This window comes from Takifugu rubripes, chromosome 6 (assembly GCF_901000725.2).
Source record: "Takifugu rubripes chromosome 6, fTakRub1.2, whole genome shotgun sequence".
In the NCBI taxonomy this organism is placed as follows: Eukaryota; Metazoa; Chordata; class Actinopteri; order Tetraodontiformes; family Tetraodontidae; genus Takifugu; species Takifugu rubripes.
In genome coordinates, this window is record NC_042290.1 from 9,969,384 (window position 1) to 9,984,493 (window position 15,110).

At 47.0% G+C, this 15,110-nt stretch overlaps 1 protein-coding gene and 1 long non-coding RNA gene across 3 annotated transcripts in view; one reads left to right on the forward strand and one right to left on the reverse strand.

Annotated features, from left to right (window-relative positions):
- Positions 1-1,974: 1,974 nt before the first annotated feature.
- On the reverse strand, positions 1,975-3,604 carry LOC115250152 (uncharacterized). The gene is made up of 3 exons (XR_003888712.1): positions 3,485-3,604; positions 2,181-2,352; positions 1,975-2,104 (listed from the first exon to the last, which is right to left on the reverse strand). It is a non-coding gene; the product is annotated as an uncharacterized lncRNA (long non-coding RNA).
- LOC101064404 (mediator of RNA polymerase II transcription subunit 13-like) overlaps positions 2,923-15,110 on the forward strand; it is a 55,899-nt gene continuing 43,711 nt past the window's right edge. Inside the window, exon 1 of one of the 2 annotated variants that reach the window (XM_029837407.1) lies at positions 2,923-4,486. In XM_029837407.1, the coding sequence (XP_029693267.1) occupies positions 4,415-4,486 (72 nt within the window). In that variant the 5' untranslated portion in view covers positions 2,923-4,414. The remainder of the gene's footprint in view (positions 4,487-15,110) is intronic. The other variant, XM_011604927.2, reaches the window with a different exon arrangement.

Sequence of the window (15,110 nt, forward strand, 5' to 3'; positions counted from 1 at the left end):
CAACCACTAATGAAGATGCACCAAGACAGGCCTGGTTCTTTAAATGGATGGCTAAATAGATAAATAAATAAACAAAGTGACCTAATTCTGGCCAAATTATGTCTTATTTTTGTTATTATGCAATCATTTTGTCTACAGTATATTTATGCACTTCTTAAAGTGTCATAAGTCAGTGTGGAGTGCACCCACACACACACCCACACACACACACACACACACACACACGCTGGCATTAATCACATGAACGCAGGGGTGTGTTTTTGAGGAACTGCTTGCAGCTGGAACGCGGCGCCACAGAGCAGCTTTTCCTTCAGTGATTCCTCTTAAAGCTGAAAAGCAGAGGGGGAAAGATATGAATCAGATGGATGAGCGAGGGCTTAGCCCGGCACTTATTGATCCTCTTGCTTCAGGAATGATCCAGGGCTCATTTGGAGACCCCCCCCGCCCTTTCCCCCCTCCCCTCCCCTCCCCTCCCTCTTGTTGTTCGATACATCCTTAAAGGCGTTCAAAGGACCCTGGCGCTCTCAGTTTGGCACACTTGGCGCCGAGCTGATGGGATGAGATGCTATCGGTTGAATAGATCTATTCCAATATGCTACATACTTCCCCTCATCAGGCTCCCGCTGACTTGAGCTGTGTGTGGAGGCAAAAAGACGCATCGCTGCTCTGATTAAAGATAATCTGTTTGTCTAGACTGGTGGAGGGGCAGACGTGTGAGTGGCTTTGCTAATGAAGCCTATATAGTGGTGACACTTAATCTTCTTTCACTTGAATTAAAATGCAATAATCCAGAAAAGCCAACGGTTATGTACGAGTCTTTCGGCAGGACGCACCAGATGACATCAAATTCCGTTGGATTTTTTTGATGTTGTTGATCGCTGTCGTCCCGCTGACGTCGGCGGGAGGTCGGCGCCGTCGCCGGGGAAGTTTGGCCCGTTTCAGGCGGGCCCTCGGATCCAGATGAGGGACGATCGCTGACGCCACGCTGGACCCACGCGTCAAAGAAGAAACAAGATGAAACGATCTCCCATCGACATCATCCCCACGACACGTCTGTGACAGCGCGCACGTCAACAGGACGCCGCGACAACGCCGCCGCCAACGCGCCACCTGACCAGGCTTCCTCCTTTCATGTTTACATTTGCATAAAATCAGCTTCTGACAGAGGCAGAAAACGCCGCACGTAAAAATAAGCCGGCGGCTGCTGTTTCATTCGTGCACCATTAGATTATTAAACACAGTCAAATAACTCATTGTCGTTGTCACCAGTAATTAGCTAATAAGAAGCATGCGCATTAGCATCGGTGCAGTCCAGAGCTCTTCTTACATGATTTATTTCCTCCTCTGACTAACCTGAAGGCTGCATCCTTTGATCACAGCAGCTCTGGGATCTGCTGATGACACTCCAGCCTTCGCCGCTCTGAGGAGCTCGTCCAGAGTGGCGTTACTATTTGTACAGGCTCCACGGAAAAGCCGGTAGACGGAAAACATCATCGCTCGTCGCGAGTCTTAAATCTCATCTCAGCCGGGTTATCAAGCAGCTCTGATGTGGGAATAAATCCCTGGAAAGAGACTGATAAACAGGATAAAAGGTTATTTCCGCGGCGCGATGGGCGTTTAAACATCGCCGCATATTCATGAGAGCAAACTAAAGAAACAACATTCAATTCAACATCACGCACTCATTTCTCTGCGACTGAGGCAGGAAATCGGATTGATTGAATATTTCAAAGACCTTGAGGGAGATCCTCGTGAAAAGGTCTGTAGCTACTCGTGCTGCATGTTTATTCATGAATAAAAATGACTCTGGAGACAAACCGGCCCGCGCTCCAGTCTCTCTTAGTTGTTTTACAGTCCAAGAAGCGGTTTCCTTATGAATCAAACAAGAATCAAGCTAAGAAATGAAGGAGGGGAGCAGGTTGGACCCTGAAACTGGCGGCTCCTTTTCAAGAACGCGTCGGAAATCCAAGCATTGTGCATTTATGTATTTTTAATAATAACACAAATATTTGATGGGCTGACTTCTGGATGGCCTCTTCGCTCGAGCTGGTGAAACTGTGGCTCCGTGCTCCAGCTTTTGTTCTGCAGCCTCAAAGGGCACCACCTGCTGTCGTGGAGGAAAGAGGGAACATCTGAAGCTCCCTTTTATAGACCTCCAGCAACAATGTATACGTACGTACAACAATGCTCCAGCTTGGCAGGAAGAGTCAAACTATATTTTGCTTTCTACGAATAACACCAGAGAGCCGGTTCAAGTGGTCTTTGGTGTCGACACCAACCGGAGAGCAAGAGTAGAGTTTGGTGGTGAAAGTCGACGGCGGCCCTGGCTGAGATTTTGGGGTCACATCCTTCCTGTCATGTGATCAGGAGCCAACAGAAATGGGCAGACATGTTTTGTTAAGACAATAAATCTTTAAAAATGTTTTTTTCCCACCCTCCTAAAATCTACAAAACGTGGCTCCTTTTTTTTGGGGGGGGGGGGGGGGGGGGGGGGGGGGTGTTGGGAACAATGGCAGCCATCAAGCATCAAGTGCAGCGATGTAATGAATTTGCTGAGCATAAATCTAACCTACATAGATGCCTCTTATGAAACTCAGAATGAGCTCAGTAAGTCACTCTGACCTCTATTTTGTTGTCAGAGCAGTTCCATTATGTAACAAAGACGCCACGGGAAGACGGCGCGCATCATTACGAAGATAAAATACAAGAACTATATAAGAAACATAAGAAACCTCGTGGACTTTAATATATTGATGCCCCGAAGCGGCATAAACTAACCAACAAAAAAAAAAAAAAAAACCCCACGTCGTGGCCACAACAAAGACGGGTATAACCGGCGCGCACGACGGGCGTCGCATCCACGGTCTTTATGGAAGATAATAAACAATACTGTAATCTCAGACTTTGATCACGTGGGTTTAAACTTGGCCAAATAGGAAGGCGAGCCTCGGCGGTTCGCTTCCGACCGCCATTACGTTACAATGCGCGGTGGGCTGGACCATATCGTGCGCGAAGGAAGGAGAGAAAAAAACGCTTCATCGGCGCTGCGCGTAAAGCAAACAGACACCGGAGGGTGAGAATGTCACAGGCTACACGCACGGTTATGTACCTCTGGAACAATACTGCCGATGATAAAACGCTCCGGGAGGAATGGCTGCCTAAACAGTGAGGACCGGCTGCGCTTCTCTGGAAACCATCCACATATTTGGGGGATTTAATTGAATAATCGAACCATCATCTGTGAGAGAACAGGAGGTGGACGCGCTTAGAAAGGAATATTCTGCAGCATGCAACGTTCTGCACGTCAGTGGTCGTCGCCAGGCGAGGAGCGTCACTTTTCTTTTTGAATTTCAATTTTACTGAACTGTCCATTTACAAAAAAAAAAAGAAACTATCGCGTATTTTTTGTGCACGACTGAGAGGAACCGTGAGAGGACGTGTCGTAATGATATAAAACTAAAAGGAAGGAAGGATTTTTTCTAACCTCTCAGAAGCCTGGCTGTCGTTTTCCTGGTGGCGGAGTGTAAAATTACTTTTTTTCTCTCCTCTTTTCTGTCTGAACGCTTTGACTCATGGTTCAGGGTTCCTGGGACTTTTTGTCCGCCCGACCACGGAGCAGCAGCGGGGGCTTCTTTTAAAACCATCCCCTCGTTGGCGATCCGTTGAATTCGAGGGCGAGAGGAGGATTAAACATTCCTGTTTGTGCGCGGCAGGCTGGGTTACATTGTGAGAGGAACGGTTGTGGTAAGAAAGAGGGCTAAAAATAGCTCATGCCATTCTCGAAAACTATCACAAGTGGTGCATCAGCTTGTGGAGCAGACGGAATCAGATATCCTGCGCGTAATGTCTCGGCTTTGAGTGGATTGCTTTACAAAGCAGCGAGTGCCTGTTATCTTTTCTGAACAGACAAACGCACAAGTTTTGCTGCCATTTTTGGGTGGTTGTTGGGTTTTTTGGTTTTTGTTTTTGCTGCCGGACAAACGAGTGGCTTCTCATAAAGGATTAAGCTCAATTAGCGATGAAACTATGAGCGGAACGACGGACACGGGCTGATCTTCCCCTGCGAGAGGACTGAAATGGATAGATTTCTCTGCTCCCCGCCTTTGACGACGATCACATTCCAATTCGCCTGACCTGGATTGTGACACTGTTTTGATCCCCGCACACGCTCGGATTTACATTACAACATTATACCCGCCGGAGCTTTTCTGGATGCATTCTGCACTTCTGTGTGAATACGCCCATTCCTCTGCGCGACCATCCATCCAGAGTCTATTATTCGCTGCTCTTTTGAGGTTATAAGCCTGCGTGTTTTGGCAGCCTGGTGAGGGGAACCGATTAGTCAGCTCGGTGTTTTGATACCGATGTAGGATTTCGACATGCCCAGCGCTGACGACCCCAACGGCGGACGATTATGACTACAGCAGCGAACTGGGGGGCGAACGGGGCAAGCCTTGAGGACTGCCACTCCAACATCTTTTCTCTGGTACAGTATCACTAAATCATTGCACGCCACAGACACGCCAGCCAGTGTGGATGGACAGGTCATGAGGGAGGGGGGGGGGGGGGTTACTGCGCGTCTGCCGTACAAAGGTGAACCCACTGCTGGCGTTATTAGGTAATCATTACCAGGGGTTAGTGGTGCAGAATGACCAGCACAATAGTTCTCAGCCAAACCTTGTAAATATGCTTACATCAGCATGCATTATATGCAAAAAAAAAATGCATCTGCGAATTTCGGTTTTAACTGTGACCTGAAACGTCTCACGACGCACAAAATGCACACTTGAGGTGCCATGAATGAAGTATGCCACTTCTTCTGGCATCTGGGGAAGAAAAATACAGAGCAGCTCGGTGATCATTTCACTGGAAATAATGCTGTTGCATTGCCAAGCAACTAAGTTGGGAAGGAAGCTCCGTGAAGGGGTGATCTGGGGCTGTTAATGAGAAATGATGCCACGACACTGACAGCATGATTCAGACGTGCAGTGGAGACAACACTTTCACACTCATTTTATCTTAAAAGGGGGTTTTTGTGCTACAGGCAGTTCCTTTTCCCCTCTTTTTTTTTAAGAACTATGGTTTAGAGGGTGGAGGAAATCCGACAATGTGTTTTCACAGCGCTTTCGCCCTGCAATCAGCAAGTTAACTGTCCTACTACAGCAGGCAGCCAAGTGGAAAGGCATGCAGTAGCCTGAGCTCAGGCAGTAGGCTGCTGAGATCCACAACAACATAGGGGTCCTGAGGGCTTTCTTTTTTTTTTTTGGTGATTATGCAGGTTGTCTGCCAGTGACAACAACAGGCCTCTGTTACTCAACACATGCCACAACAAAGATAAAGCGACACGTGTCTCATGCGGAGGCCTTTCATTGCTTTTCGTGCGTCTTGAGAAAAGAAATAAACTTTGTTGGTGCCGCGCGAATAATTCCTCATTCATTCCAGTGCGCAGCTGATTAAGAGTCAGGTGTGATTCAATCGTTACTTAGTCATTTTTGATTGCTTTTAAACGGTCATACGAAGAGTCGTATCTCCCCCTCAAGGGTGCAGACAGGGAGAAAACCAATTCACAACAATGACTTGAAACCATCTGTTTCAGATTTGTATGCTGAAACAAATGTGCCGGAGCAGCAGCGTCAGATGTCCTAAACTCACCCAGTCTGACACAGAACAGTGGATTACGTCTCTGTCAACTCCTCAGTTGAGGTTATTCCCTCGCGGAGCCTTCATTCACTCGCCGTGGCCTTGTTGGCCATCACGCCGGCCCCCGTGTGAACATCTTTTTCAGACTGAGTGGGAAAGAAACCATCCATCAGCTGGCTTGTTGAGAATATTTATGACTGGCTGGTGCCACAGCGGTTGCTCACTGGCAGGGATCCTACTCGGGAGTCCAAGACAGCGCAAAACACTAATGACACATCAAGTGTCCTGGTTAGAGGCTGTGACTGAGATAAATAGATGGGGGGGGGGGGGACGCAGATCGCATCCCGATGTCTGAACTGACACACGCGTGGAGTAAGAACAGGAAGTGGGGTCTGATGCACTTAAAGGGAGTAGATGCATCATGTGGGAGTATTGATCCGGCAGTATTAGACTTCAAAATGTGTCCTTTGCGTGGCCTGTTTGACACAGGACGTTGGCGAGAACTGCCCCAGCAGCAGTTGTGAGAATTGTCCCCAGGATAAATCTGTGTTTGCGGGGGTGTCATTGTTGCAGCAAATGAAATAAGATAAGAGTAAAGATTTTAATAATTGACTGATCAATTTGGGGGGAAAAAAAACCCTTTGAAATTCGACGCCATTCCAGTTGAGCTCACCCTGACAGCCTTCGCGATTGCTGTTTATTCTCAGCGGAGCTACGAATTCATAAGCTCGGTTGACAGTTTCATGAGATAATTGGTTTTAGTTTGTCCAATTGCTTAACAGGAGTTTTCCCGCGTTCGCCTGTGCGCGCCTTTGTTGGAACCGTGACGATGTCAACTCTGTCTTGAGGTCACAAAGGCTCATGACGCCTTGTTAATTTCCGAAACCAGGTCGTATTAGCTTACATAAAGGTCCTTTGAGGAGTTGCCTGCCAAACAGCGTTCCTACTAGCGCTGCTTTCATCCCTCACAACACTCGGCTCGCTCTGATTGCAATCAGCTTCGTTAGACAGACGTGCCTTAAGTGTCCCGTGTCCTGAGACTTGCGTTGAGCTGTGCATCGTCACAGCTTCACCGAAACCCATAAAACAACTGTTCCATCCGCCGGCGTTCATCCGTCTGTGGCGGAAAGCAAAGGAGGCCGGCGTGAGAGGAGGAAGCGAGCCGGTGAGCTGGGCTGGAGGGGTGATGACGAAGGAGGGAAGGGTGGAGGATGTGGGGAGAAACAGAGGAATGTTTTCAGCTGAGAGAGAGAGACTGAGGGACTGCAGTGGAATCTGTTTTCATTTTAGGAAAGTATTAGAACTTATGTGCATTTCCTGACTGCTAACCTCAGCCTGTTCCGGAGAGTGAGAGGGTGAGAGGGAGCAGGGGAGAAAATTAAAGAGGTAGGAACAAATGAGAGAGAGACGGGGTGGGGGGTTGGAGGAAACAGTCGCCTTTCTGTGGACTGGGCACGTTTCTTGTGACTCGGACTGGGGCCAGAGTCCCTGAGCCTGAATATGAAATGCAAAGAGACCATGAAAAGCCTGATGACATAGAAAGCCCGACTCTGTGTGTGTGTGTGTGTGTGTGTGTGGTTAATACTGTAAACCCATATCTCAGATTCAAGAGTCAGACTTCAAATACTCATCATTACACACACACACACACACACACATGTGTTCCCAGACAACAGCGGCAACGATCGCATGCGTGCAAACATGTCAGTGCAGTGCAGATGCTCGCCCTCCTCCAGCGGCGCTCGCTCTCACACACGTAGCGCACGTTTTATCCCCTTTATTAGCGGATGCATCTCGCCAGTGTTGCGCGCCTGCACCAACGTAGGTAGGAAGCAGTGGCCTTAATTAAAGCACTTCCACTGTCCCCTCAACACAGAGTGCAAAACTGCTAATTAAGTGTCCTCAAGTGCAGGTCTAATGTGATCAAGCAAGAGGCGCTCATTAGCCAAACTGTATTCCAATAGAGATCCTGCATGTATAATAATGATGCTGCCGGCTGGCATGGAAATAAAGTGCTCAGGGATGAGGCTTTGGGAATAGTGTTAATGGAGGTGTTGTGATTTATGGCAGGTGAGTGTCCACACCTTGTAAGAAGAGGTGGGTAATCAAGGATTGGGCCTTTTTAATAAGGACTGTTTGCATTTCTCTGTTATTAATGGTGCTGGATGCGGCGAGGCTGCTGAGGGAGGAGAAAATAGGTGTCGGCCGGATGAAGAGAGGCCAAACAATCACTCAAGTTGGGGTTTGTTTTTTTATTTTACGCGGCTGCGTGTCGGCACTCGCGCTGCCACTATGCATCTCTACAAAACCTGCATTCTGGTTGCTTTCTTTTCCTCTTTTTTTTGCTTAATTCCACCTGAAGGTCCCCAAAATTGTATCGGTAAATCACTATAAAGCAAAATCCCGCTGCCGTGCAGAATTCCATTCTTCTGCTTTGATGTGCTGCCGGGCACGTCTGACTGTAGAGTTTACGGCTGTAACACAGCACAAATGTCTCCGCTGTAATTCAGAGGTGACAGACGCTGTCTCTGGTCTGCATGTTGCTAAGCAATAAGACATTAACTTGGGAGCAATGTTGCCGAGACGATAGTCAGATTCTTACCCTGTTGCTTGTGTTTGGTTTTTAAAAATTGCTTATATATTAAGGGCACTAATAATGATGCTCTATGTCTATATTTTTACCTAAGGAATAACTAAACTTTATTATCCCGGGTTGAGTTGCATAATTAACAGGAAGTACACGTAGAAAACTACATGAATGACAGTGTTGTTGGATATTTTTAGCGTTTTTGTCGCAGGCTTTAATAGGAATGACATGCAGTAATTATGTTGTTGTGTTGTTGAGTCTTGTCAGAACAACAGCGAGCGGAGCCGCACGGGATTAATCACTATACATTTTCTGTAAGTGTATAAGTCCTCTTATTCAAAGGACGCGTACATATTAACTGCGATCTACTGTTGATAGTGCGATGAATCATAGAGACATTGAAGTTCGCAGCACAGGGAGAGAGTCAGTCCTGGTTTCCAAGGCACCCCGCCCCCCCTACCTACTCCCCCCGTCTTCTGTATGCCCTATGGAGCAGCTCCATCTGGTTGCTTCTCACTAAACAGTCCACCACCCCCTACGCCCAACCTGCGCTTTTGGCTCCGCTCGCTCGCAATTCTGACAGCTACCACCGGCTTCACCTCCAGTCTGTGTGTGGCGCCTCCCACTAATCTGCCGCTGTCGCTGCTGCGGGAATCCTTTGTGATCGCAATTGGATCCAACGTGACTGCGGCCCACCTGTGTGAACGAGACGTTCTCAGATGCGGCCGCCCAGCTTCCTTAGGTGGTTTTCTGCCAGAGCCAATGGAGGAGGAGGAGGAGGAGGAGGACGTGCTTTCTCCTCACCTCCTCCCTCTGTTTTACTACACATATCTCCTCTGTTTCCACCCTCCTGACTGTAGCCGTGGATCTGGTGTGAATAGTAAGGCTTGTGAGGGCCCGGCCACAGAGGTGAGGAATGGTTCAAGCATGCAGAGGAAGGGTGGGAGGGCGGGAGGAAGCTACCGCTGGTCTCGGAGCTGGAAATGGGACAGGATGGGCAGGAGTATTTTGGAGCACATTGGCTTAAGCCTGAAGTATGTAAGCCCTGCAGTGCCAGCTGTTTTCTATTCTCGGTGTCTTCTGGTTGTTCCCCCGATGTGAGCAGGACGGCCGGCCGATCGGTGGGACAGAGTAGTACAGTAGCCATTGAGGGTGGCTGAAAAAAATATGGCTTGAATGTTTGAAATATTCACATATTGTCTTTTTAAAGCAGCTGCTTTTGTTTTCAGCATCAGTTGTTAGATCACCTACTAGAAATCAACTATATAGTGATATAGTCCCTTTACGCCTTATCAAACAAATCATGTTTTCTTTCTGATAAGAGGAAGATGTTGTTATGAATTGTGTTTCCTGGCAGCAACTCTAGGTTCTCCCACACTCCCAGCATAGGTTGGGAGGGCTGAATACAGGTATTCCGCTCCAGAGGTCTGTGTTCTCACGGCCCGGCACTGCCAACTCTCACCGGACCTTTAATTGGGTGAGCTCACGAGCCCTTTAGTGGAGGTAATAAAGACCAAAAAGGTTCAAGCGAATCAGATATTTATATAGCGAGAATTTCCTTTAGCTTCGTCTATATAAAACATCCCTTTTAAATCCTCTTAACTAAATAATCTTTATGTCTGCTGACCTTATTGCTCCCGGGCTGAAATCGACGCGCAGACTCTTCACCTGACTGCCGACACCTTGACAAAGGTAATGTCTTCCAGGAGAGACACGCTGCCCTCCTGCTAACTGAGCAAATATTTTCTGCAAGCCAGACAGCTTTTGCCAATATCATGGTTGGCTGGGATTCAATTGCAGTTAGAGCACACTTAGGTTAAAGGGTGCACAAAACAAAGGCAGAGAGAAAACATTAATGTCTGCTGTGCTGTTGCAAATTCTAATTATCATGTGTTCATGTTCCATTGAGAGATTATCTGCAACCAATCAGAGGGGCACTTGATGAGAACAAACACATTATGTGCAGACTGTTGATTCACAGCCATTTGTGCTGCATTGATTCTCCCTGCACTGCCAAGCAGCGTGCTCTCTCATCTTGAATTAGGGAGACACCCATGATTTTTCAGATGCTAATGGGAATTTGCACAGCTCAATTTAAAGTCCCGGCTGGCCTGATGGGGTAAATGGACTTTACGGTGTAAAAATGAGAGCCGGAAAGTTTGATAGTTTATTTACCGGGCATGGCCGAGTGAGCGTGGAGGTGTTAGTGAGAGATATGATCAGGCCGTGGTCCAGACGTTAAAGACTGGAACGGGATCAGGTGTGTTTAGCACATTTACAATGAACATCTAGCATAGCATTAAAGCTCTGTTGTGCTGCCGCTCCCATTAAGTAAACACACCACATATTACGGGTGAGTTACTGGTTACAACCTGTTCACATCTGACTATATTATCTGACACACACACACACACGCCGCTCATGGTGTGTGTAATGAAACAAGGAAAAGTCATGCTGGCTCGTCATTTTATCTAATACCGCATCCCTGTGGAAAGAATCAATGCAGGAAATTACAAGCGAATTGAGTTATATTTCATCGTGCTTATACTCCATTTGCCCAATTTCAGGAACAATCAGACTATTAACTACTTGTAGGCATGTCAGAAGCCCCCATGCAGTGCTAATTGTGCAATTACTGCACAGAATTGTCTCATTCTTTCTCTAAAGAAAGTCGGTGAGCAATCCCGTGCCAAGTTTTGCCTCTGGTAGTCCAGGACTTTGCAGATGAATGTTCGGTGTGCTCACTAATATTGCCTGCCAAAGCTGAGTGTATGAATTTCAGCTGAAAGGAGGCAAAGCAAGTGTGGATTTTTCAGTTTCTTTGTGATTTTTAAAGGCGAGGGTAGCAGAAATGTGAAATCTTGTAGTCCCACTGTAGCCCTGGAGACAGAAACCTCAAAAAAAATTAAAAACCTAGCCGAATTCTTACGTACCGTGTGTTGTATGTTGCTTAGCAACTGTTTTTTACTTGTGATTTTCCTTCTTTGTGAGTCAGATTTTCTGTCTTTGTCTGTGTCTTTTGCCCATTTTTCCCCTTCCCGGGGCTTGTCACAGTTAATTAAGTTACACCAGAGACACTATTAAAGCAGAGACTGGTTTATTTATTTGCACGTTAATAATTTAAGCTAAGCAGGACCAGCGCTTTAGCTTCTCCCTCGGCGCTGATGCCGCGGCTTTGTGTTGTTTTATTTGTCAAACGGCCGGGAATCTCGTCAGCCTCGGAATGCTGTGCCTCGCCGTCCTTATTGGTCTCCCCCTGCTCATTCCTCTCGCGTCAGGTGAAAAGTCGCTGCTTGATGGAGGCTCTCTGCCACGTGATTGGCAGGTCTATCCGTCACTCAGCCCCCGGGACTCTCCGTGCTCTAATTAGGTCGCTTGGCTTGCTCACCTCCCAGGGCTGGATGCTCCAGCAGAACACAGATCAAATGACGGCTCCTCGTTTTTGCACAGACGCGTAAAGGTGGCGGCAGCACGCAAAAGGAGAAGCATCTGTTTTGTGTCCGCGCCCCCCCGAGGCCTCCTTTTTACACCTGTTTGGTGCTTTTGCGGCGTTCTCGCTCACCTCGCCGGTGCAGCAACGTGCATCGCTCCTCATTTATGGTGTAAAATGCCGGAGGGGAGTGTGACTCCTAGTGGGTTAATTTGATTTCAGCGGGTTAATTGATAAAGAGGGAGTCATCGCCTGTTCTGATTCCTGCCATGCGTTCCTCCAACAGTCGAGCCCTCGCTCTGCTGACTTGGCAGCACAATCACACGGGCGCCATTGCCTTTGTGTGTGTTTTGGCATCTCCTATCCCTTTAATCTGCGTTCACCTGCAGCTCTGAAGTATCCAGGAAAAACAAGCTGTAAATCTCAAGATATCACACGTGTGTGTTTTGACACCATTCTTACAATGTGGTTTAATACTACAGCGGGAGAGGTGTTTAATGTTTACAGCACGTTTAACTGTGACGTAACCAACGGTAGCAGCAATCCCGATGTTGTCTTTTCATGTCAGCTAGCTCGAGCCGTGAAGGTTTTCAGCATCTTAAAGGCAGCCGTGCGGAGACTCAACTTTGTGGCTGATGTCAGTGATATCAGCTGAAACACTGAACACTGCGAGCGCTTCAGTTCCGAAACAGAGCAGGTTGCAGGCCACCGAGAGTGGAAAAACCCACGAATTTAGCTAGCACCAATACAAATCATGTTTTGAGAACCTCCTAATGACCTCAGAGGGATAAAAGAAAACATTAAATTCCATGCATATACTTTATTGGCTTCTGTACGATGAAATCCAAATAAAGAGTCGTTTAATATATCTCTAAAGGACAGATGTGGTATTTTCAGTGTAAATACTGAATGTAAATGAGGATTGCACATGAAATGAACCGCAGTTCTTGAGAGAACACGTCCATTTTGTTCCCTCATTGCAGCCTTTAAATATCAGAATTTGCAAGAAAAAAAGGAAACTCTTCTTTATGGATTTACATGTGAATCAGATACGAATAAAACATCAACCCACAGTCAGAGGAGAGAAGGACTGTTCCTCCCAGGGAGGCAAATGTAGCTGGTGCAAATGCAAACCTTAAAGTTGCTTTAAAAAACCCAGATTATTTAACAATTTAAGGATTAAGGTCTTCCAGTAATCAGGATATTTTGCCTGCTGCCTGATACTGAATGCAGGTGCTGCATGTTGAGACATCTAAAGACTGACGGGTGTCACAAGTAATGTGAACATCTATAGGCAGCCCATCAAAGTGTGTAAACAGATCTGACACTGAGGAGAAAGCCACGCCACTCCAGCAGAATAACAGCTTTACCCGAGCAAGAGTCGGAGGGAGCGCTCTATTAAGATCCTTCAACTGCCTGAAGTGTCTCATTTTGTCAGAAAACAGAAAAGAATGTCTCACAATCTATTGCACTCATGCATTTTCTACTTTGTTGGAACACCAGCTCCATTTAACACAAATGTTCCGACAAATGGGGAGCAATAGAGTGAAGGCTTAACCGAAAAGAAACACATTCTGACTTGTCCTTTTACTTCCCCGGTGAGTTAATTTTCCAGGCAGGTCCACCTGATTGGAAGAAAAGAAAAAAAAAAGAGTGTGTAAACACGTCGAAGTGGGCGCCTTTTCCTACGTGGACGTCCAACACAAACACGCGTGCAGCTGCATGTTGGGGAAGTTCGAGAGATCCGCTTAAAAGGTCCCCTCAAGTTATTGAGAAAGAACAGAAGGAGTAAAAATATTTCCAGCCTGCAGAAGCATTCCTGTGAAGTGCATGTCAAGTGTGCTTTCCTCTAAGCTCGGCTAAGTAACTGCGGTTTCCTCTGCATTGTTCACATTTAAACAATATACGCTGCATGTGTGGCTCTTTTAGCAAATGCAATATGGAGACATAATCCCTGAAAATGGGATCTTGTTTTCTGCTCTGCCTTGATTTTCTTTCCCTTTTTTTTCTTTTTTTAATCCAGTCATTTCTGTGCACCGGGGCTGACCTCGTCTCCTTTGAGTCAGTTCGTCTCCGGTTCAAAGAATTATAATCGGAAAACAATCTCCCAGCATGTAAAAAGCGTCTGAAATAATAACGAAGGCCGATAATAGAATACGCGTGTCATCTTCTGCCTCGTCTGCGCAGAGAAAAAAAGTAGATCTCCTGGACACGGGGAGCCTTATCTTTCCTCTGTTTACTAGACCATAAGAGAGAAAAGAGGGGGAATAAAAGTAAAGATGAGAGGGGGAGCGTGAGATACGGCTGTATTCAATAGGCCTCCGTGACAGTGAGAGAGTTCTGAGAGATGAGACGGCGAGCGGAGACAACAAAGGTAATAGAGGTGAGAACAAGGTCAGAGCTTCGGTCCGCCGTCGCCGTGGAAGGAAAAAGCTCTTGTTTTTGCTCCTGCACTCAATCAGAAATTGCACCGTCCAACCCGCAGATGGGGGGGGGGGGAGGCTTAGAGGAGCACTGCCTCTATTGACAGAGGAACTAAATCTGCTGTCTCGTCCCCTGACCTTGTCACCTTCTTACCCCCGTGGTAGTTTTTAAAAGAGATGGAGGAGGATGCCCAGGATAAATGTTGATTTGTTCTTTAGTGCGCAGAAAGCTGCTGCTCTAGATACATTCCCCCCCCCCCCTCCCCGTATTTGCTTATTATGCTGACAAATATTCTGCCCCACAAACACAGTGGACTCAGAATGATCTTAGATTAATTAAATTGTAAATGCAATTTCCTCTTAGTGCATTGCTTCTACAGCCTGCTGCTGCTGGCTTATTTCTGTCCTTTACTGCTGATAAATCAAAATCTTATTAATGATATTGCATAATGTCGCTGTAAATTGTACATACACAAAATCCAGCTCATCCAGACCCTGTTAGTCATTTTTTTAATCTGTTTCATTGGATTATATCGGCATTTTGCTTAAAATTCTTGTCTTATTTTTGAGCCTCACGTCAAGAAGAGTGAATTAGTTGGTCAACAAGGCTCGTATATATTGATTATAGACCATGATACTGTAATCATTTCCTTGCTGTGGCGCACACATGCGCGTTGGAGAGCGTTTCCCCCTGAAATCCACCGACAGGCAGGCAGATTTTAGCCGTCACCGCTGAAAAAGAGCCGGACATCAGCTGAAAAGCGCGTCTGCCTCCTGATGCATGTCGGTGTTTCCGAGCACTTCTGGTCAGCACGTCACGACAGCTGCTCTGTGGTTGTGTGTGCACGCGCGCGCGTGGGCGTGCGTGCAGGCATGTGTTTGGAGCTGCCTCGGAGCATGTGACTGCAGAGTTGTTCCTCTTCCTGCAACTGTCTCGGTTAATCCACAACAAGACTTCACGCACCGCGGACAAACACTCTGCACCTGTGGTTTCGGGGGTTACGTGATCTTACCGACGTGATGTACAATT